Source organism: Panicum virgatum, chromosome 3N (assembly GCF_016808335.1).
Source record: "Panicum virgatum strain AP13 chromosome 3N, P.virgatum_v5, whole genome shotgun sequence".
Taxonomy (NCBI): domain Eukaryota; kingdom Viridiplantae; phylum Streptophyta; class Magnoliopsida; order Poales; family Poaceae; genus Panicum; species Panicum virgatum.
The window spans coordinates 61,366,400-61,389,896 of NC_053147.1; the positions used below are offsets into that span (position 1 = coordinate 61,366,400).

The 23,497-nt window shown below is 56.6% G+C and overlaps 1 protein-coding gene across 1 annotated transcript; it reads left to right on the forward strand.

Annotated features, from left to right (window-relative positions):
* Nucleotides 1–7,776: 7,776 nt before the first annotated feature.
* LOC120666497 lies at nucleotides 7,777–9,048 on the forward strand. Its single transcript, XM_039946350.1, has one exon. The coding sequence runs from the start codon at nucleotides 7,989–7,991 to the stop codon at nucleotides 8,712–8,714; it is 726 nt and encodes a 241-aa protein (XP_039802284.1). The 5' UTR covers nucleotides 7,777–7,988; the 3' UTR covers nucleotides 8,715–9,048.
* The last annotated feature ends 14,449 nt before the right edge of the window (nucleotides 9,049–23,497 follow it).

Genomic DNA, 23,497 nt, shown 5'->3' on the forward strand with positions numbered 1-23,497 from the left:
ACCGTGGCTAAGGCCGCACCCTCGAATGGATCGATAATCGTCGATTATGAAGTTCCACGTGTTTAACCAAAACCCCCACTCTTAACGCGCGCCAGCCAGATGGTTCAGCAGGACTCTGAGTCGCTGCGCCAGCACGAAAAACGCCGATGCCGGCTGAAAAAGACCCTAGACGGCCACCCCAGTAAAGCAACCAAGCAGGGCGACGTATATAGCCCTTAGACGAGTGCAAACACTCCTCCAAGGCCTCAGGGGCTACACCCGTGGGTGCGCTGGCGCCCCCCCATGGAGGAAACTTCACACATTCGACGACCAAAATCTTCTGCAGGCTTGCTCGAACGCCCTCAGCAGCACGACGTCGACATGCCCAGTGGCGGCACCATGGTACTCGAGGCAACTATGATCTGCATAGGCAACTTGGAGTGGCCACCTCACTGCTTCTCCAGCGACAAACCCCGACTCTGGATCAAACTCCTCCAACAATGCTCCCCGGACAACCGTTGCGCCCTCGCCGGGCAAACTAAGGCCGCCGCGGTCAGTACTCGAGCCACACCCTCGAAGGGTTAAGCCTATGCAGGGCTGATGCACACCTTTACACCCTCGGTCATCCTCTCCGCGAAGGAGAAGGAGACTTCATTGCTCTTTACAAACAAAGATTACAAAGGGTTACCGGCTCGAAACCGTCGAAAAGTACAAACACATTGCCACCTGCGTGGCAATTTTCCCTGTCTTGGGGAGGAGTGAGCGCCGATGAAGAGCACCGAGTCCTTGGCCGACATCACGACCAGGCTGCTCGGGATTGCGAGGAGCAGCCCCCAGACCGCACGAGTCCGGCGGGATGCCCTCCTCTCAAGCTTTCTTCTAGCGTCTCCTCCACCGAAGACCTTGCGGGGGGTCAAGCTGGCGGACAGCACCCTCTGCACCATCTCCCCGAGAGCGACATTGTCGCCAAGAGGGACGATGCGAAGAACGGCCACCAAACCTGGCACCGACGCCATGGCCAGGCGTCTCAACGCCCCTTCAGGCTGAGGGACATCGCAGAGGCAGGGTCCCACAGGCCCAATGTTCTTCTGCTAATCCCACTGAAGCCGAGGGATGGTGAGCACGCCCTCTCCAGCTTTTCCCGCCGCTCGCAAGCATTCTTCTAGCATCAAAGCCTAAAGAAGCCAGGCCACCCCGTCCAGGGGACGACCGGGAAAGGCAAAGGGAAACATTACTAGACTTAGGCGATGCTAGAAGTAAGAGCAGGGAAGTTGGAGAGGAAAAGGAGTCCCACGACCCCTATTTATAGCTGCGTCGGGCGCCAAGCTTTAAGCCTGTCGCAAGGGAAAGGCTTGGACCGCCCGAGATGGTGCGGCACCCCGCGAGTGAAAGATGCCCTCGGTTATCGTGCCGAGATGTGACTGGACAGGGCAAAGCCGAGCCCCTGGACGCTGAGCAGTGCAGCATCGGCGCTGGCCGACTGCCCTCGAACGGCGCGCCACAAGGCAACTAGGGAAAGCAGGGCTGAGACCCTGAACGCGGGGACAGCGCGGCAATAGCACCAGCTGTAGAGCAGCAGGCGCCATCATGGCCCTGGCTTGCTCAGCACGGTGACTCGTCTCTTCCCCGGAACAAAACAAGAAGGGGCACGCACCTCGGAGTACTTTTACCGCAGGTGCACTGCCCCGACCGACGAGTTGTCGCGTCCGCTAGGCCAGCACCCAGATGCGCCTGGCGGGAGCGCAACGCCGATCGATCACATCAAGGGGTAAAATCGCCAAAATACCCTCTGGCCGAATCCCTTGACTCGACCAAATGCTCGAGGGCTACTGTCGGGTACCATGATTAGGGGCACCCTAATCAGGGGACTAAAATTGCCCTAAAAATGCAAACACATGCTGGGCAACCGGGCCCACAAAGGCCTACAGCCTCCTTCCAATCTGGAAGAAAGGAAAGGACTCAAATAAACCCAACACGCGGCCCACGTACGCAGTGCGGCCCATCCGCACCCCCCTCGGACCCGCGGGGTGATCTCCGCCTCGCTCGAGGGCTCCCCGCTGAAGCCCTCGACCGCGCCCCGTGCCTCCGCCTCGCTCGAGGGTAGCGAGTCTGCCCTCGAGAAAGCAGAACGTCTCCACCTCGCTCGAGGCCACCCCTAGACGGAAAGGACAAACGGCTCTTCCGCTCACCCGCCCGCCGTACGGAGGCATTAAATGCCAACCACTCCTCCACAGTGCCCAGGCCAGACGGTGCCAGGCCGCCATTCCCCACACTAGCTGTGATCGGAGTCTCGTCCGCCAACTCCAGTCACTGCTCCGTCATCCCGAACGTTGTGACGACACTGTGGGAACCTGCGACGCAGTGTAAGACGTGCTCAGCACTGCTCCAGCTACTATACTGCCAACTCCCCATACCTCCTTCATACTTTCCCTTCCGCGGAGCCCTCAAACGACATGGGCGCGACCATCGGAAGTGGCTCCGGCCTTGACCAGGACAAGACCCTGGCCTGTAGGATCCTCGGAACGCCACCACGCCACGCCTGGAGGACGGTACCCCCCACAGCAACGATCACGTCGCCCGCTGGAGCCGCCAGGACGCCGGTGCGATCTCCGCAAGACCAAGGACGATGCTCAGGACAACTGCCACGCCCGACGCCATAACCCACAGTGTGCTTCACATAGTGCTCGACCACTGCACCCCCGCGATTCTGGGAGAAGATGACAACTTCCATGATCCCCTGTGCTTGTACACCGTCCCTCCTTGTGTCTATAAAAGGAGGAGGTGGGCTTTCCCTTAAGGGGGTTGTCGGCCCATTCGGTAGAACACAACGCTTAGCACTACTCACAGAGCACATACGCTCTTCTGAGCCCCGATATTGGCACTCGCCTCAATCAACTCTCCCTCTAGCAGAGACTTGGGAGCTTTCCTCCCTCTCTCGCCTCGCTTGTACCCCCTACTACAGGCACCCCCGGTGTAAGACAGTACAGTGCTCTCGCACACCCCTTTGCTGGACGTATGGCCCCACGGCCGGAACCAGGATAAACCCGTGCGTTACTGTGTTGCCTGTTGCATCAACATCTGGGATGAGGAACACGCAGCATCATCACTGGTTGGGTCCGGACCGCCGGGTCAGGACACCAACACATAGGTATTAAAGACTATGACACATAAGCACAATTGCTGATGTGGCAACAGAATTAAGAGGAGAGAGAGATGACCGGGTCATCACCATGTCTCTCTTATGGCACGGTTGCCAAGTCATGATACGAGATGACACTCCTCACTGAGATTGTTCTTCATCAAGTCATGACATATTTGATCACACAATTGTTGCACTATTTAATGCTGTAAGTTGTCTATGAAACTGTACCATGACACTGTGTTCTCACAGTGACTATATCATTCCAGTGTCAAAGTGATGTGGCACTCTTAGCAACTGTGCAATGATATTTTCCACTGAGACTGGCCTAAGTGACAGTGGCCGACTGTCTCTCGTATTTCCACCTTTAGGCGGCTCAAGCATTTTTTTTGAACAGAGTGTAATCTCATTACTCAACTGCTAACAGATCGTTAGTGATCATTACAAGAACACTCCCCGGGATAGAGGTGGTGATTTGCTCTTCCCCCTGCACACAGTCATAACCCAACTTAGCTAACTCATTTGCAGCTCTGTTACATTCACGAACTCTAAACACACACTTAAAACTGATAAAATTTGAAGACGCAAGGGATTTGATCTCTGCTACCAGGACTCCCACTGCGGAATCATCAAAGGCATTGGATGAAAGGGCCTGCACCACCATTTTAGCATCCGTCTCCACTATTAGTTTGCCAATACCCAACTCAATGGCTGTCTAAATTCCCTGAAGACAGGCGATCAGTTCACCTTGAAATGCGTTCAGAAGGTGGTCGACCTTGTCCCTTCCAGTTATCACTACATCACCGTCACTGTCTCGAATCAAGAAACCCCAGCTGCCCGATGAAGATCAGGATTTAAAACAGGCATCACAATTGAGTTTCAGAAACTCTACTGGTGGTTTCTGCCATCTTTCTCCTCGATGAACCAGTCTGGATGCACGAATCTTCTCTCTTTCAGCTTCCAACCTGTGTTCATGTATATAGGTCTTGGCGTATCGAGCTATAAGCTCAACCGGCCTTCGTCGCCTTTCTTCCCTGATGATATTGCGCTCTTGCCAGATGAACCATAGTGCAGTTATCACCAGTAATTTCTGCTCCTCCTCCAGCTCCAATATTCGAAGCACCGCTATTCGAACAAGAGCAGCATCCGCCAGATTTTTCCGGACACTTTCCAGACTTAAGTGTCTCCAAATTTTCTTAGCCATTTTGCACTTAAAGAACAGATGCCCCCCATCCTCACCAGTCGCCCCACATACCACACACTTATCTATTATCTTCATTCCTCTCTGAATTAAATTACCTCGCAGTGGGTGACTATTATGCGCTAGCCTCCACATGAAATGCTTGATCTTGTTTGGAACATCCCATTGCCAGATTGATTTCCATATCACATCAGGGGCGTTATTGCTCCCCCCTTGCGCTCCCCCTCTATCTCTCTCTGTCAGAATGACATCCCGGTAGACTTTGTATGCACTGCGCACACTGAATTTGCCGTGAATGTCAAAGTGCCATGCAACAACATTTTCTGTTCCCGCATGTACCGGCATTGCCAGGATCGTTTGAGCATCCTCTGGCCAAAAAATTTCCAGCACCAGTTGTTCATCCCATTCCCCAGTCATTGTATCAATGAGCTCCTCAACCCAATTCAGAATGCAAGACCCCCTTGGTGTCACAGGTCTCCTAGAAAAACATTTCGGCAACTAGGGATCTGTCCAGATATTCAGATTGTGTCCATCACCGACTCTCCAAATCATCCCTTTTTTTATCACCTCTATACCTCGTAATATGCTTCTCCACGTGTAAGACATATTGGCTTTTGGCTTTGCTTCCAGAATCGATGAATTGGCGTAGTACTTGGCCTTCAGAACACGTGCACATAGAGAATCAGGATTCTGCAATAGGCGCCACCCCTGCTTCGATAGCATTGCAAGATTAAAGAAATGTATATCCCGGAAGCGAAACCTCCTTCCTCTTTAGGCATCATCATCCGCTCTTTACTCAACCAGTGAATTTTTATGTTCCCCTCCTGTTGATTCCACCAGAACCGACATATCATGGAACTGATTTGATCGCACAATGCCTTAGTAAGATCGAAGCACCCCATAGCAAAAGTGGATTTAGCTTAAGCAACAGCCTTTATAAGGATTTCCTTGCCGGCCCATGACAAAAACTTCTCATTCCATCCCTGAATTCTCTTCCAAATTCGGTCTTTTAAGTATGCAAAAACACCCGACTTTGATTTCCCCACATGTATCGGCAGCCCTAGGTACCGTTCACTCATCGTTTCTTTGAGCACTTGCACATTCTCACACACCACCCGTCGTTGCTGTTGTTTGGTGTTCTTGCTAAACAACACAGCGGATTTTGCCTTGTTTATCATTTGACCAGAACATTGTTCATATAATTGGAGTGTGTTCTGCAACTGCCTGCTATCCCCTTCGGTCGCATGAATCAAAATTAGAGTCATCGGCGAACAAAAGATGGGATATGCAAGGTGCTTGTGGACAGATCTTCACTCCTGCTATTAAACCACCCCTTTCATTTTTCTTCGGAAGGGCCGAAAAAGCTTCTGCACAGATCAAAAATAGGTATGGAGATAAAGGGTCACCCTGCCTTAAACCTCTTTGTGGCACAAAACTCACACAGTACAAAATGTAATGTTCTCATCTTATTCAAAATTTTTAGTCGTTACAGTTTTTAATATGCATCTAAATAATATAAATTTATACATCTACATATAATATATATTTAGATATAACACATATTTAAGATGTATGTCCACCTTCCTTAGTACTCAGCAAGGCAGAGATTAGAAGCTCAACATGAAACGTTCGCACCCACTACCCAGTTTTGCACCCGGTGCTCTCGGCGTGACGAAGTGTTACCTTCTCTCTTTCCTCGGGTTTCCCTTGAACAGCATCCCGACAGGAGAAAAAGCTGCGCCTTTAAGCGGTAACGGTCGTCATCCCGGGCTCGCCATGCCGCGGTGGCCGGCAGTGCTCGGCGCGCGTCCCGACCGCCGGCCTGCCGCCGATGAGAGAGGCCGATGCAGGCAGACGCATGCACGCCTTGTCGCCTGGTCCATTCAGCTGCAGCAGCAGCAGCGCAGTGAAGAGATCACCTGCCCGACCCGAACCCCCACGCCACGCCGCGCCGCGGCTTTGCCCGTGCGCAGCAGAAGCCGAGCGGCATTGAAGAGTCGCCTGCGCCGCGGCAGAGTTCGGAGACGCGTGTGCATGCATGCATGCCGTCCGTCCTCGCATCGCACCCGGCTTGTCGCGGTAACCACTCGAGCCAGCCTGGGCCTTTACGGTCCAGGATTAACCATTTCGTTTTCATTGTAAATCCCGATGTTTAGCGGAAACGAAATTTCGGTAAATTTCGGCGAATTTTAGTGACTTTTGGCCGAAATTTTTTGAATTTTGAATTTTCAAACAAAATTTTCCGAAAAATACCGAATTTTTTTCCCTGGTAAGTAAGTAGCGAAAACGAAATTTTTCGCCGAATTTCGGCGAAATTTCGCCGAAATTTCAAACCCTGGTACGGTCCGGATCGGATCGCCATTCCGGACGCCTCCGCCACCGCTGCGGATGGCCGGCGAGCGCGCCATGCGACGGCGGCGCACCGCCCCCTGCCTGGACGCCGGCCGCGTGCAGCGGGGCAGAGGATTCAATGCAGGGTTGGTTGGCTGGCCGGTTGCGATCCCGCCGTTGGAGCTCTGCCGTCGTCGTCGTCCGCTGTCACCACCGGCATGGCACGGGCCGGCTCCGCGTTGCGTGTTGTCGTGGACGCCCGCCATGCCGTCGTCGACGCCAGACACCTGCTCAACGGGACCAAGGGCGATGCGGCTCCACTGGCCACTGCCCACGGCGAAGGCTGCCCTGCGCTGGTGGGGGCAGCGGGTGGGGTGGCATTGAAGCCCCGGCCGCCACCGGTGACCGGCCTCGCTAGCTCCACTCCACTGCTCCCCCCTCCCTCCGTCCGTCCCCAACCAACCGCCCCCCATTTATGCCTGCCACTCCGGGCGCACGTGCGGCGGTCGGATCCCGGATCGACGGCCGCCGTCGCTGCTGGATTCGCCGGCCAGTCGATCGTGGCCGTTTCGCGTCACGGGCAAGGTTTTAAATCTCCGACTATAGTTTTTGCTATCTCCAGCTATAGCTGTTTAGAAAAATTTAGTTAAGGTTTTTTATTTATAATTTAACTCTTAGCTGCCGCTATAGTCCACTATAGCCGGCTATAATCTATTTTAGATATAAATAGCTAAATGGTTTAGCCCGTTATTTAAAACATTGGTCACGGCCGAGCCGGACCACCGTCGCGATCCTCCTTCTCGTCATGTTCAAATTGAAAAAAGAAATGTTGGTTGCTTGCTGGTGCCGTGTCGTCGTCGTCGAGGAAGTGCCACGGCGCCTTTAGCGTCAGTGGCGTCCTCTCTTGGGGCCGGGTGAGTGTGAGTGTACAACTGTGAGGTGAGGCCTCACAGTTACAGTTGACAGTTGACAGTACCAGATCAAGATCGAGATCAAAGCAAACTGAACCCATTTCCAAATGAAAGGTGATGGGATATTGCATTGCAATGGCAACTCCCAACCACTTCCCAACCAAATTAGCTCTCTTTTTTTTTAAAAAAAAAAAGAAAGAAGAAGAACCCAACTAAATTCACCTTGTAAATGAGCTGGGGGCACTCCTCCCGTCTCCGACGATCTCTCCTATATAAGCGCCCGCCTCGCTCTCCCTTCTCCGACCACGCCATCCTTGCTTCCAACTAATCCCCCTTCCTCACGCTCTCACTGCTCCCGCACCACCTCGCCGCCGCCACCGCCGGCGTCTTCTCCTCCCTTCTTCCACCGCCACCGCCGCCGTCGACGATGACGCTGACGATCCCGGAAGACGTGCGCGCCAAGGCGGAGATCTACGTGGGCGACGCGGCGGGGCAGGAGAAGACGCGGCTGCTGCTGCAGGAGACGGGGCTCCCCAGCGGCCTCCTCCCGCTCCAGGACATCATCGAGTGCGGCTACGTGGAGGAGACCGGCTTCGTGTGGCTCAAGCAGCGCCGCAAGGTGGACCACTACTTCGCCAGGGCCGGCCGCCACGTCTCGTACGGTGCCGAGGTGTCGGCGGTGGCGGAGAAGGGCCGCCTCAAGAAGATCACCGGCGTCAAGGCCAAGGAGATGCTCATCTGGGTCACGCTCCACGAGATCTGCGTCGACGACCCGCCGCAGGGGAAGCTCTACTGCAAGGCCATCGGGGGCCTGTCCAGGAGCTTCCCCGTCGAGGCCTTCGAGGCCGACGGCCCGCCGCCGCCGCCCGCCGCGGCGCCCAGGGCGGTCCAGGTCGCCGCCAACGGCAACGGCAACGGCGCTGCGGCTAAGGAGGAGAAGGTGGGCGCCGGGGAGGAGGCCTCGAAGAAAAAGGAAGAGGGGGCCAAGGAGGAGGCCCCCGCCGCCGCCGGGGGAGAGAAGAAGAACGAGGAGGCGGCGGAGGAGAAGAAGGGCGACACTGCTGCGGCCATTGACAAGGTCGAGGAGAAGCTCAAGGAGATGAGCACGGAGGTGGCGCACAAGCACGCCGACGCGGTGGCCGCCAAGAACTGATGATACCCTATCCGCCTGTGCGCCCGTCGCCACCGCGGCCATGGCCGCCGGCCATTTACTACTACCGCCCGCCACTGTTCCCAGCTACGAGCTACCACCACCACGTCAGAGGAAAAGAAAACGAAAAAGGAGAAGACCTGTGGTTCTGCCGTCCGGCCGTCAGAGACGACGACGACGAACCGGGGCAAGATTGGGGGACCTAGCTCGCTCCAGCTCCATTACTTCCGACCACCACCTCTGTTCGATTTCGTTCCCAATAATCCACGCACGCATGTACCGTCCGTCTTGATTTCCCTGCCGTTATAAAAAAAACCAAAAGTACTATGTATGTATCGATCGATCGCGTTACTGCGTTCTTGGCGTCCGGCCATGGATATCGATCGATCGATGTCAGCTAGCTGCCATTGCGTTACTGCGTCGAGCTACCGCTCGTCGTACGGGCGCTGTCCGCAGATTCAACTTGAATGCGACGATCGGTCGGCTGGGTTGGATTAACTGGAGCAGACGACAGAGCTACCAGCATTGGCCGTAGTTCTTGTGCGCCCGTCAGGATTCAGGATGAAGAGCTCCGCTCTGAATGCTGGACGCGACGCGCATTGAAGGGGTGGGGCTGGATTTGACGCCGGCGGATAGATCGCCGTCGCCGTCGCCGTCGCCGTCGCCGTCGCAGCGGTTGGGGGTGGTGGTGTGGTGGTGGTCGTGGCTTGAATAGATTCCGTCTGCACCGGACCCGTCGCGCGCCGGCGACGCTGTGCGCGAAAGCAACCGGACCCTGTTCCCCCCCTCTCCTCTGCAGGGCACACCACTGGCACCAACACTTGTCGCCGTTTCGGTTTCTGTTTCTGTTTTGGGGCAAGGCCGATCTGGGTAATCTGTTGATCCAATCCAATACGATCGGATCAATGCACCCGTGCTATCCGTGCATGTTTCGTTTCTTTTCTGAAAGTATCCGTGCTGTAACGACCCGGCCCGAGATAACGGCTAAGATTTACTCTACATTTTGAGTAAACCACACCTGCTAAATAACTCTCTTGCGCTTTCGTCCTCGCTTCGCGCAAAAGGCTGCAGCCGGAATTATTTACCTTCTCGCGGCCGGCTATTTAAGTCGGTCTGGCTCGTTACCGTTTCTTCTCGGTATGGGACTAAACTGGGAATACTGTGCCGGAGCTACAGTATTTTTCGCGCTACAGTAGCCATGCTACAGTAACTCGAATTCAGCCCGGCCCAACTGGCCACGGGCTGTCACAGTCACCCCCCGTTGAGGACTCGACGTCCTCGTCGAGACATCGAACCAGCTTACCCATACGGGACAAAGGAGCAGGATCCCCTCTCTTGGACCACGTCCCATACGTCTAGTGCTACGATCCCATGTGCCACGCCCGTGGGTTCACTGCCAGCAGCCCATGTGTGTCCCACGCGCCGACGTGCTCATGTACGCGCACTTCTGCCCGTACGTGGCGTGAAACCGCGAGAGTATGGCTCTGATACCCCTGTAACGACCCGGCCCGAGATAACCGCGAGAGTATGGCTCTGATACCCCTGTAACGACCCGGCCCGAGATAACGGCTAAGATTTACTCTACATTTTGAGTAAACCACACCTGCTAAATAACTCTCTTGCGCTTTCGTCCTCGCTTCGCGCAAAAGGCTGCAGCCGGAATTATTTACCTTCTCGCGGCCGGCTATTTAAGTCGGTCTGGCTCGTTACCGTTTCTCGGTATGGGACTAAACTGGGAATACTGTGCCGGAGCTACAGTATTTTTCGCGCTACAGTAGCCATGCTACAGTAACTCGAATTCAGCCCGGCCCAACTGGCCACGGGCTGTCACACGTGCCTTGGTTGATTTAGCTTGGTCAGGAAAGGAAAAGAAAACCAGAGTGGATCACACCCCTCCTGATGAGGTAGATGACGCCTTTTAGTCTGTAACCGTTAGGATTTCTAAGTCTTCTTGTTTAGAGGAAAGGATTTTTCAATCTAAGGATGCAAGTCAGCTAATTTTTGGGTTATTGGACCGATCCAAAAGTTGATAAATGAACTAGAATAATATTATACGTAAATAATTTGGGAGGAGAAATAACCTACAGTGACATACCATCATAATTAACTAGTTGATTAAAAAAACACAATTGGGTACCCATTTGTATCCCTTACTACCTGACGAACACCAATCAGGCAAGACTCCCTCCAGAAGAGGGTGGTTTAAATGCTCTATTTCACCAACCTAATTGTTGAATTAAATTCCGATTGTACGTCTATGTTTCTTACGATGGGATTTTTAAATCTAGACCACACTTGACAATGTTTAGATAATTATTTCTAAAACATTTTATTTGCTCCACTTCCAAAACAATTTCTTTTAATATTTATCTTGTTTTGTCCCGAAACATTTTATTTTGTTTCCAAAATAGTTTCTATTTTCTATAAAATACATCTGGAACATTTTTCCTATATAATATTTTCTGTTCTAGAACCACTTAGTTTTTTTGGGGGGTGGAAAAACCGTTGTAATGAAATTTGTTCCACATCCACCATTGAAATATATTTATATGTATATTATCTTACAAATCTCATAAAGAGAAATATAATGATGCAAGATTTAATATGAAAATATAGTTTATGAGATAGTATTTTGTTTTAGTTCTGAGATTTTTAGTTTCTTCCATGTAATCTTCTAGCTGTACTGTTAGAACCTCTCTTCTAGCTACCAGCTTACTAAATGATATGGCAATGCTCATTCCCTTCCTTTTCAAAATAAAAAACAATCAGCGCCTAAGATATCTTCAATAAGTATAGGCAAAACTGTGCGATTAGTTTTTTTTAGAAAATGGTATATGTTGTCAGGTTACAAAACTGTGTGATTTACATGGGAATCCCGATTTACATACATGATGAAGAGGAAATAAATAATGTGTGTGGAGGGTCAGACCCATGCATCATCAAAAAGCTAGCTAGGGTCAAGGCCTAGTGGGCCTGAAAGATGGGTCGGGGCCGTCGAGGCTTCTTTTCAATTCACTAGGCCAGCTTTGGGGGGGGGGGGGAGTCTTCCTTGCGAGTTCTTCCTGCTACAGTGTAGAGAGGCGACTTCTAGGCGATTCGTGGACCTCCACTGAGGCACGCGCGGTGTCGGGTACCACGATTAGAGACACCCTAATCGGGGTACTAAGATCGCTCTAAAACACGAACACACGTTAAGGCAACTGGGCCCACAAAGGCCCACGGACTCCCTTCGATCTGGAAGAAAGGAAAGGGCTCAAAGAAGCCAAAAACACGTGGCTCACCGACACGGTGCGGCCCATCCGCGCTCTCCTCGGACCATGGGGTGGTTTCTGCCTCGCTCGAGGGCTCCCGTCAAGACCCCTCGACTGCGCCCCACATCTCCGCCTCGCTCGAGGGTAGCGAACCTACCCTCGAGCGGGCGAATCATCTCCGCCTCTTTCGAGGGTAGCGAACCTACCCTCGAGCGGGCGGCACAACTCCACCTCGCTCGAGGGTAGTGAATCCGCCCTCGAGGGAGTAACACATCTCTGCTTCGCTCGAGGCCACCCCTCGACGCAAAGGACAAACAACCTTGCAGCTCACCCGCCTGTCGTACGGAGGCTTTAAGTGCCAACCACTCCTCCACAGTGCTCAGGACAGACGGTGTCAGACCGCCATTTCCCGCGGTGGCTGTCACCGGAGTCCCAATCGCCAACTCCGGTCACTGCTCCGCCATCCCGGGCGCTGTGGCGATACTGTGGGACCTGCGACGCGGGACGGAGCGTGCCCGGCACTGCTCCCCGCACTATTCAGCCAACTCCGGCCGTCCGGACTATACATCATCACACGTATGGCCCGGGCCCACCTCCTGCATGGGAGGAGGTCCGGTGTCGCCACGAGCCCCTCGAAGAGGGATGCCGTCACTTGCAGCCGGGGTCCCAGACCTCCCCCCTCTAGGGGTCCGGGACCTCCACGCGTCTCCCGGACCTCCTAAGTGTGTACGTCAGCACTCCGTCCAGGGGGTCCGGGACCGCCACGTGCCCCGCCGCCGCTGGAGTACGCAAGACCCTGACCCGCAGGGCCCACGGAACGCCACATCTGGAGAACTGTACGCCCTACAGTAACGACCACTTCGCCTGCAGGGGTTGGCAGGACGCCGGCGCGATCTCCGCGAGACCAAGGACGATGGCCCGGATGACCGCCACGCCCGACGCCATGCCCCATAGTGTACTTCCTACAGTATCTGACCACTGCACCCCCGCGATTTGGGGCAAGACGACGACTTCCACACTCCCCTACTCATGTACCCCGCCCCTCCTTGTGACTATAAAAGGAGGAGGCGGGTTTCCTTTAAAGGGGGACGTTCGGGACTTCAGCAATCACGTTCACCCGCACTTACGATCATCGTCACCTCTAAGCCCTGCTGGGCACTCACTGTAACCGATTCCCCCTCTGGCAGAGACTTGGGAGCTTCCCTCCCTCCCTCTCTCGCCTCGCTTGAACCCCCTACTACAAGCGCCCCGGGTGCAAGATAATACAGTGCACTCGCACACCCCCTTTGCTGGACGTACGGCCCCGTGGCCGGAACCAGGATAAACCCGTGCGTTACTGTGTTACCTCTTGCATCATCATCTGGGACGAGGAAACACGTGCCATTTTACTAGTTGGGACCCGGACCCCCGGGTCGGGACACCAACAGTTGGCGCGCCAGGTAGGGGCTCGCTGCGTGACATTTTCTCTCTTGTTCCCATTTGATCTCCAGGGATGGCGGGCAGATCCAACCCGTATCCCATGGGAATTTCGGATCCGCTCCCAGCGGGGTTTGTCATCTGGTTCGGGAGTCTCGAGTTCAGAGCAACCGGCAACGGTTACCTCATGCAGCTCCTCTCGCCCAGACGCAACTCCGTCCCTTCGACTTCACTAGCCCAGCGCAACAGGCGCTCGGGCCAGCGTTCGCGACAAGCACGCGCGGAGCGGCGCCGTGCGTCATGTCCCAGCTCCCCCGCGTGGGTTGAGGCTGGCATGTCGCAACTCAGCCTCGCGGCCAACGGGGCCACCACTTCGTCATCACGTGTCTCAGCGTCGTCTGCGCCGGCACCGTCATCCGCTGCAGCACCAGCGCCTCCCAGGGGGGGCTCGACCTCGCCGTCTCCCTTCCCCTTCGGGATGCGCAATACTGCGACTTATGCTTCTTCGATCAGTTCTAACTTCACCGAGTATGAGGATCTACCGGGTCATCATCTTCTATCGATCCGCAACCTCATCGCGTCGTCCCCCGACGAATCCTACCCCGAGACGGCGAGCTCGATCACCGACGATGTCAACTTCTTCATGAACAACTTCACGGCTGAGGAGGCTGAGGACCACTCTGGGGTCCGCGACCCCGACGCATTCCGCTCGTTCCAGCTTGTGACGGCTTATTGCCTCACCTGCTCTGAGGACTCCAGTGAGGAGGAGTACAATCCCACTCGGGAGTGCTTCATGGCTGATCTTACGGACGAGCAAAACGACAATGCCCTGGGCGGTGACGGGGACGGCGGGGCAGACGCACAGGCGAACCCGCCGGTGGTGCCGCTTGTGGCCCCATCTTCTTCGTCAAGCTCGACGGCGCGGCAAGCACAGATGGCACAGCTCAAAGAGCTCCAAGCCAAGCTCGACGAACAGCGTCGGCAGACCCAGGAGCTGCGCATCGCGCTCGAGCGGCAGCACAGCGCACGTGGCGCGCACGTCCAGGCGGCGGCGCGCGTCGCCCGGGAGCGTATCTTGGCCGACGACAACATCAACAAACCTCCGGAACTGAAGACAGCCGGCGAGAAACTCATCGCTGCGGCTTACCTACTCCAAGCCATGCCCGAGCCATCGACGCCTTTGGGCCGCAACCTGCGCCGCGAGGCATAGGCGCTCATCGAGCAAGTTGCGTCTCGCATACGCTCAAAGGCCCCGAAGCTGCCTGATGGGACTGCGCATCAGGACCACGAGGCTTCGGTGCACACTCCACCAGCAGCGAAGGGCAAGGCAGCCGTAGCGCCCAGTGCGAAGGCACCCTCGGTGCACGACTTCATTGGGAGGCCTCCCGCAAGGGAACGGCTCCTCGACACACGTGGGCACGCTGAAGATGGCGACGCCCGCTACGTTGTCGGCGGCAGAAAGTACACCCCTCGACGGGGTGGACGCTTCGACCCCGAGCACGACAGGGGCGAGTCCCCGGAGCCTCCGGGCACCCGGGTGTTCAGCCGGGAGATTCGAACCGCTTCTTTTCCCCCGCGCTTTCGACAACCTACCGCTCTCGTCAAGTACTCGGGCAAAACCGATCCTGTAGTTTGGCTCAACGATTACCGCCTAGCGTGCCAGCTAGGCGGTGCTGCGGAGGACGCGGTGATCATCCGCTACCTCCCTCTTCACCTTGCTGATGCCACACGGATGTGGCTCAAGCACTTGCCCACGGACCAGATTCACAACTAGGCTGACTTAGTCAAGATCTTCGTGGGCAACTTCCAGGGCACGTGCTCCCCGGGAACTCTTAGGACCTCAAAGGGTGTCGCCAGAAGCCCAACGAGTCCCTGCGTGACTACGTGCGGCGCTTCTCTAAGCAGTGCACCGAGCTCCCCAGCGTCACCCACGTCGAGGTCATCAACGCCTTCCTCGAGGGTACGACGTGCAGGAACCTGGTGCACGAGCTTGCGAGAAGCCGACCCGCCAACACCAATGAGTTGTTCGACGCCGCCACCAACTACGCCGCCGGCGAGGAGGCTGTTGTTGCCATATTCGACGACAAGCCAAGCAAGCGCAAGGACGATGCGCCCGCGGAGGGCAGCAACGTCAAGCCCAACGCCCCCAAGAAACATAAGCGGGGGAGGAAGGGAAAGAAGTCGGTCCCACCGAACCAGCGCGGATCGGGGCAGGCAGATGACTCCGAGGAGGCATTCGCTGCCGCCCCGGACCGTAAAAGGACCTCGAGCCCCCCCTCGAGGCGGTGGTGGCCTGTTTGACGACATGCTTAAGAAGCCGTGTCCTTATCACAAGGGCTCGGTCAACCACACCCTCGAGCAATGCAAGATGCTCAAGAAGTACTACAATGCCTTCTTCATCTTTGGAGGACCAATGACGAACATGACCTCCCGGCAACGCAAGTGTGAGCGCCGGGAAGTTTTTTCCGTCACCAAGGCCACACCATCCTACCTCGATTGGTCGAAGGATACCATTTCCTTTGGCCGCGAGGACCACCCCGACTACGTCCCGCACCCGGGACGGTACCCACTCGTTGTCGACCCCATCATCGGCAACACCCGCTTCTCCAAGGTGCTCATGGATGGAGGCAGCAGCCTAAACATCATGTACGCCCGCACCTTGGAGCTTATGGGGATTGGACTGGACAAGCTTTGCCCCAGCAAGTCGCCATTTCATAGCGTTGCGCCGGGGAAGCGCGTCCAACCCCTCGGCCAGATCGATCTGCCTGTCTGCTTCGGCACGGCAGCCAACTTCCGCAAGGAAGTACTCACCTTTGAGGTGGTGGGGTTTCGGGGATCCTATCATGCCATTCTTGGCCGTCCCTGCTACGCCAAGTTCATGGCCATCCCCAACTACACCTACCTCAAGCTGAAGATGCCGGGTCCAAAGGGCGTCATCACCGTCGGCTCTTCATTCGAGCCCGCCTACGAGTGCGACGTCGAGTGCGTTGAGCACGCGGAGGCTCAAGTGGAGGACGAGGCCCTCGCAGACACCCTCAACAAAATGGCAAGCGAGGCCTTGGACTCCACGCACCGACACGTGGGCAGCTTCGAGCTTGCCGAGGGTATCAAGAAGGTGCCCCTCGATCCGAATTGCTCCGACGACAAGGCGTTGCAGATCAGCACCACCCTCGACAGTAAATAGGAAGTGGTGCTCGTCGACTTTCTCCGCGCCAACGCAGACATCTTTGTGTGGAGCCCCTCGGACATGCCTGGCATACCGAGGGAGGTCGCCGAGCACTCCCTTGATATCCAACCCAACTCCAAGCCGGTGAAACAGCACCTGCGGTGCTTCGACGAGCTCAAGCGCCGGGCGATCGGCGAGGAGTTGCAAAAACTTCTGGCGGCCGGGTTCATCAAGGAGGTATTCCATCCCGAGTGGCTAGCTAATCCTGTATTAGTGAAGAAAAAGAGTGGAAACTGGAGGATGTGCGTAGATTACACTAGTTTAAATAAAACATGTCCAAAGGTTCCCTTTCCTTTGCCACGTATCGATCAAATCGTAGATTCTACTGCGGGATGCGAACTTTTATCCTTTCTTGATGCTTACTCCGGTTACCACCAAATCAAGATGAAAGAGTCCGACCAGTTCACGACTTCTTTTATCACCCCTTTCGGCATGTACTGCTATGTCATGATGCCCTTTGGCCTCAGAAACGCTGGAGCTACATATCAGCGGTGTATGCTCCATGTTTTCGGGGACCATCTCGGGCGCAATGTAGAAGCATATGTCGACGATATCGTTGTAAAATCCAGGAAGGCGAACAACCTGGTTGCTGATCTCAGGATCGCATTCGACTGCCTACGGGCCAAAGGGGTAAAACTCAACCCCGAGAAGTGCGTGTTCGGGGTGCCTCGAGGCATGCTCTTGGGTTTCATTGTCTCCCAGCGGGGCATCAAACCCAACCCTGACAAAGTCTCGGCCATCACACGGATGGGACCGATCCGAGACCTAAAGGGGGTACAGAGGGTCAAGGGATGCCTAGCGTCCCTTAGCCGGTTCATTTCGCGCCTCGGCGAGAAAGGCTTACCCTTGTATCGACTCTTGAGGAAGACCGAGCGCTTCACGTGGACCCCCGAAGCCCAGGAAGCCCTCGACAGGCTGAAGGCATCGCTTACTCATGTCCCCATTCTCACACCACCCACGAACGGCGAGCCCCTCTTTCTGTACGTAGTTGCAATGACCCAAGTGGTCAGCGCGGTGGTCGTCGTCGAAAGACAAGAGGAGGGCCATGCTCTGCCCGTCCAACGGCCGGTATATTATATCAGCGAAGTACTGTCTGAAACTAAGACATGCTACCCGCAGATTCAGAAGCTGCTCTACGTAGTGGTTTTGGCTCGGTGCAAGCTGCGCCACTACTTCGAGGCCAATCCCGTCACCGTGGTCTCGTCTTTCCCTTTGGGAGAGATAGTCCGCAACCGGGAAGCCGAGGGTAGGATTGCCAAATGGTCTGTGGAGCTGATGGGAGAAACTCTCACCTACGCCCCTCGCAAAGCGATCAAGTCTCAAATCCTGGCTGACTTCGTGGCTGAGTGGACGGACACTCAGCTACCCCCATCGCAGATCCGGGCCGAATGCTGGACCATGTACTTCGACGGGTCGGTGATGAAGACCGGCGCCGGTGCCGGCCTCCTTTTCATCTCACCCCTCGGGGAACACATGCGGTACGTGATACGCTTACACTTCTCTGCGTCCAACAACATGGCGGAGTACGAGGCCCTCCTCAGTGGTCTCCGAATCGCCATCGAGCTCGACGTCAAACGCCTCGACGTGCGCGGTGACTCTCAATTCGTCATCGACCAAGTAATGAAGGAGTCTACTTGCCACGACCTGAAGATGGAGGCATACTGTTATGCAGTGCGCCGCCTCGAAGACAAGTTCGACGGCCTAGAACTCAATTATGCCCTGCACAAGTACAACGAGGGTGCCGACGAACTAGCCAAGATCGCGTCGGGGCGGACCACCGTTCCCCCGAACATCTTCGCTCGTGACATCACCAAACCCTCCGTCGAATTCAAGGATCCGGCGGAGCTGGGCCCCTTGACCGCCGGGCCCTCCGGCGGGAATCCCCCAGCGGACGAGGCTGAGTCCATGGACATTGCCTTCAGGACCACCTCCGCGGACGAGGCCGAAGCAATGGAAGTCGACGAGGCCCCCACCTCGCAAGATTGGCGCATCCAGTACCTTGACTGGATGATTCGAGGGGTCCTATCCTCGAACCGCTCTCAGGCGCGGCGCCTCGCTAGGAGCGCCAAGTCCTTCATCCTGATCAACAATGAACTGTACAAGCGTAGCCCCTCGGGTGTCTTGCAGCGATGCATCCCCATCCCCGAGGGCAAGGAGCTGATCCGCGACATCCACGCTGGCGTCTGCGGCCATCATGCCGCACCACGCACCCTCGTGGGTAATGCGTTCCGTCAAGGCTTTTACTGGCCCACTGCGGTCGCCGACGCCATCGACGTCGTGCGGACCTGCGAAGGTTGCCACTTCTACACTCGAAAAACACACCTCCCCGCGCATGTTCTGCAGACCATCCCCATCACATGGCGTTTCGCTGTGTGGGGGCTGGACCTCGTCGGTCTGCTACAGAAGGCGCCCGGGGGCTTCACCCACTTGCTGGTGGCAGTCAACAAATTCTCCAAGTGGATGGAGGCTCGGCCCATCGGCAAGATCAAATCCGAGCAAGCAGTTCTCTTCTTTACCGACATCGTCTTCAAGTTCGGGGTCCCGAACTCGATTATCACCGACAATGGCACCCAGTTCACAGGCAAGAAGTTCTTGGCGTTCTGCGACAGCTTCCACATGCGTGTGGACTGGCCGACTGTGGCACACCCGCAGACGAACGGGCAAGTGGAGCGTTGCAATGGCATGATCCTCCAGGGACTGAAGCCACGAATTTTCAACAAATTGAACAAATTCGGCCGGAGGTGGCTCACAGAGCTACCCTCAGTCATTTGGAGCCTGAGGACGACACCAAGCAGAGCCACGGGCTTCACCCCGTTCTTCCTCGTCTATGGCGCCGAGGCCATACTCCCCACGGACTTGGAGTACGGGTCGCCAAGGCTCAAGGCATACTAAGAGCAGCAGAACCAGCAAGCCTGCGAGGACTCGCTGGATCAAGTGGATGAGGCTCGAGACGTGGCGCTCCTACACTCTGCGCGCTACCAGCAATCTCTACGAAGATATCAGGCGCAGAGAGTCCGGCGTCGAGACCTCAACAAAGGGGACTTGGTGCTGAGGCTTAGACAAGACAACAGGGGCCGCCACAAGCTCTCACCGCCATGGGAAGGACCGTACATAATCGCCGAGGTGCTCAAACCCGGCACGTACAAGCTGGCAAACGAAAAAGGCGAAGTCCTCTCCAACGCTTGGAACATACAACAGCTACGTCGCTTCTACCCATAGAATTCCGAGCTATTTGTACATCATTTGTACTCGCATTTTCGATTTCCCGAAATAATAAATAAGTACACTTTACTTGTTTATTTTTGGGAACCTTCCGGACCCTCGAGGGCTCGGACGCGCACGAACACTGAGGTACGCTCGGCTTTACCCACGGCAAAGCCGAGCCTCCCTCGGGGGCTACTACGGGGGGAACCCCCGAACGACCCCAAAAATCGCCAATGTTTTGTCGAAATATTTCCGTCTCGACCCTAAGCTTCTCATATCCTTGGAAAAAATGGACGCGAGGCGTAAGCAACTACGGTACGGGGCCGGCCGAGTCGCGGGGCCGCCTACACCTCCGGGATACGGCACCCCCCTCACCACCCCACATCTACGTTGCTTATGAACGCGAAATCCTTCGCAGACGTTTATCTAAGTCGCATACGAGAACATGGAAATAAAATAAAGAAAACATAAGCTCGAACGCACAAGGCCTCGATGGGCCACACAGTCGATTTAACGAAACGAATTTCTTATATTCATAAGGTACGATTACAAAGTGTGACTACGATAATCACTAATCTATTACATGGGCTTCGAGGCCCAGATTTCCTACAGGCTACCATCCCCCCCGTGCGGGTCTTCAGTGGCATCGAATTCAGCAATGGGAGGGATTTCGGCTTCGAGCTTCTCGGCGAGGACGGTGGCGAACTCCTCCACGGCTGAGTCGGCTTCGTCCATGATGGCCGAAGCGGCGTCCGCATCAGCATAATCAGGAATGACGTACCCTGACGACACCCTCTGGAGATCCATGAGGTAGTGTGTCGAGGCCACGGCGAGGGCCCGTAGGACACCGAGACAGAATGTGCTCTTGGCGTGTTTGGCAAACTGACCGCCTAGCGCGCGCAGGCGGCTGATCACCAAACTGCCCGAGACGGCACCCTCCCCCTCGAGCTCTTGATACACGCTCACGGCGGTTTACTCCAGCTCAGCAAACTCTATTTGCGCCACCGTGAGTGCAGTGTGGACTGCTTCCTTCGCCGCGGACTCGTCCGCCACCTTCTGCCTCAGCTCTGGGCAAAGGAAATCAATGTAAGCTATGAAAGGAGACAAATCGACGAAAACTCGAAGGTACTCACCCGTGACGTTCCTCTGTGCCTCTTCCCTTTGGGCTCGCGCGGCCTCTTCTTGCGAGGACAAGGAGGCTTCCTTCTCCCTAAGGGCGGCCCCCATGTTCTGGAGGGCCACCTCCTTCCCCTCGAGGGCCTCGCCCATTTCCCAGAGGGTCCCGGTGAGCGCAACTATGGCCACTTCCTTGTGGAGGAGCTCAGTCTTTTGCTGCTCGAGCGATGTCCCGAGGCGCTGTAGCTCGGCGCTCTGCACCTCAGCTTCTCGAGCCTTCTCCTCGAGCATCGTCCGGAGGCGTTGTAGCTCGGCAGCTTGCGCCTCGGCCTCCCGGGCCTTCTGCTCCGCTGCCGCCTTCTGGACGTCCCACTCACTGGTAACCCGGGCCAGATCCTCCTCCAGCGCCTGGTGACGCGCTCCCAGATCCGCCATTCTCGTGTTGGCTTCGATGTTCTTGAGCACCAACTCGGCGTTGTGCTGCCCGAGTTGGCTCATCTGGGAGTACATTCGGGACATCTCGGCGCTCTTTTCGCGCGAGATTTCCCTCAGCCGTTGCAAGTGGGAGGGTGTGGGTAAAAACATGTTAAAGACAAATCGAATCCGAGCAATTTTCGGGGGAAAGTATTTACCTGGCTGACCTGGTAATCCGCCCCCTGATGGAGCTGGAACGCGCGGTCGAGGGCTTGTGGGATCTCGCGGCCGATGCCGAGCTGCGTGTTCCAGGCTTCCTCCTCCTCTTGTTCCTTGCGGAGGAACTCTGAGGGGAGCCCGGACGGGACGGTTGCCCCGAGATGACGCCCCTCGGACGTCCCCGCCTCGAGCACGTCCGCGCTGGCCGATGCGAACTCGGCAATGTGCGCGGCGGCGCTTGCCGCAGCAGCGGGGTCGATGTCCATCGAGTCCCCGTATTACTCGCTGCTGTCCGGCAGCTCCACCACCGCCACCATGCTCCCTTGCGCTGTTGACACCGGCACCACCGCGACGATACCCTCGTCCCGGGCCTCGGTGGTCTCCAAGACGGGGCTCCTTCCACCCCTGTTGCCCCCAGCGCCGTCTCCTCCTCTGCGATGCCCTCGGCCTCGGCCCTCGGGGGCTCGAGGACGAGGGTCTCCTCTTCCACTTGGTCGGCGGGGCGCTCCTGCGCGCCCCCACCAGTTTCTCCCCCTGTGTCCAGTCGGGCGGCGCTGGTCGCGTCGCCCTGACCGGCCTCGACTTCGATGTCCGGCTGGGCGGCGCCAACCACACCGCCCCGGCCGGTCTCCTCGGCGTTGTCAGCTTGAGCGGCTGCTTCGGCGCCGTTTCGGCTGACATCGTCCTCCTCCTCCTGCGCTCGGGCTTGCTGGGCCGCCTGGGCCCCTCGAACCATGGCCTTCCGCAGCTTCGCCGCCTCCGCCACGAGGTCCACGGCGGGCAGGGGCTGCGGCGCCGTGTGCAGCATGCTGCATACCCCGGCCTTGAGGGCCTTAGCCGGGGCAAGCTGGACCGCATCCTTGGCGACGGCCCCAGGGCTGGAAATCGAGGAACAGAGGTTGAGGAAAACGGGATCGAGAAATCAACCAAACACGCAACAGAAACGAAACCCAAGTTTACTTACCTGGATCGAGCACTCATGCTCCGCTTCCTTGTGGCGCTTCTTCGGGCCCGCGGCACCGCGCCGCCCCTCGAAGACTGCCCTGAGGGCGCCCCCCTCATGTCGGCCTGGTGACTCGAGGCTGCCAGCACGGACGACACCGCGCCCGCCACAGACTCGTCGCCACGGATCAGCACCTGGGGCGCGGGCGTCTCCTCACCCGCCGCCGGAGAGGACGACTCCCGCTCTGCACCCTCGAGGGATGGACCCGCCGATGACTCCGCCACAGCCCTTGTCTCTTCCGGCGCCACCGGCGCCCCCTCGTCATCATCCCACCGGTAGGTCGGCGGGGAGCTCGCACCCGCTGCTGCCCCGTCGCCCCCTCAGAGCGCGGTCCTCGGTGTCCGAGGCCTCCTCCTCCTCGTCCTCCTCCGAGGACTCAGGTGTGGTGGGCCGCAGCTTCCCCTCCGCGCGAGCAAGCTTGCATGCTTTGTCGTGCTTCGCCTTCCTCTTCCTCTTCCTCTCGGCCTTTGCCTCCGCCGCGTCCTTCTGCCTTTTCAACTTCTCCGCGTGGAGGCGGTTGATTAGGCATTCTTCCGGGACTGGAGGCTTCGAAGGGTGGCACTTCAACCCCTGCAAAGTATGCCTGAGTTGGAGTCAGAAAAGGGGGCTACACAAGACACAGCAGATTCGAAATCAAAACTTACCAGAGAAATGTACCCCGTCTCGGGGCGCATCTTGATCCTCCAAAGATCGTCGGGATCGCGGGGGAACTCCGCCACCGCATACTTTGCCGTCCGGGCGGCGGTGGCACGGGAAAGCAGCTTGAATGACGTCCTCGAGCCCTTAGCTTGGCTCCCGGGGGTGAGCTGGAAGATCGGCATGGCCCTTTCCACGAGAGGGATCACCCTCTGCCGGTGGAAGTTTGTGATGACGGCCGCTGCCGTCAACCCCTTCCTCGCCAGATGCGCCAGTGCGTTGGTGAGGACTTCGAGCTTGT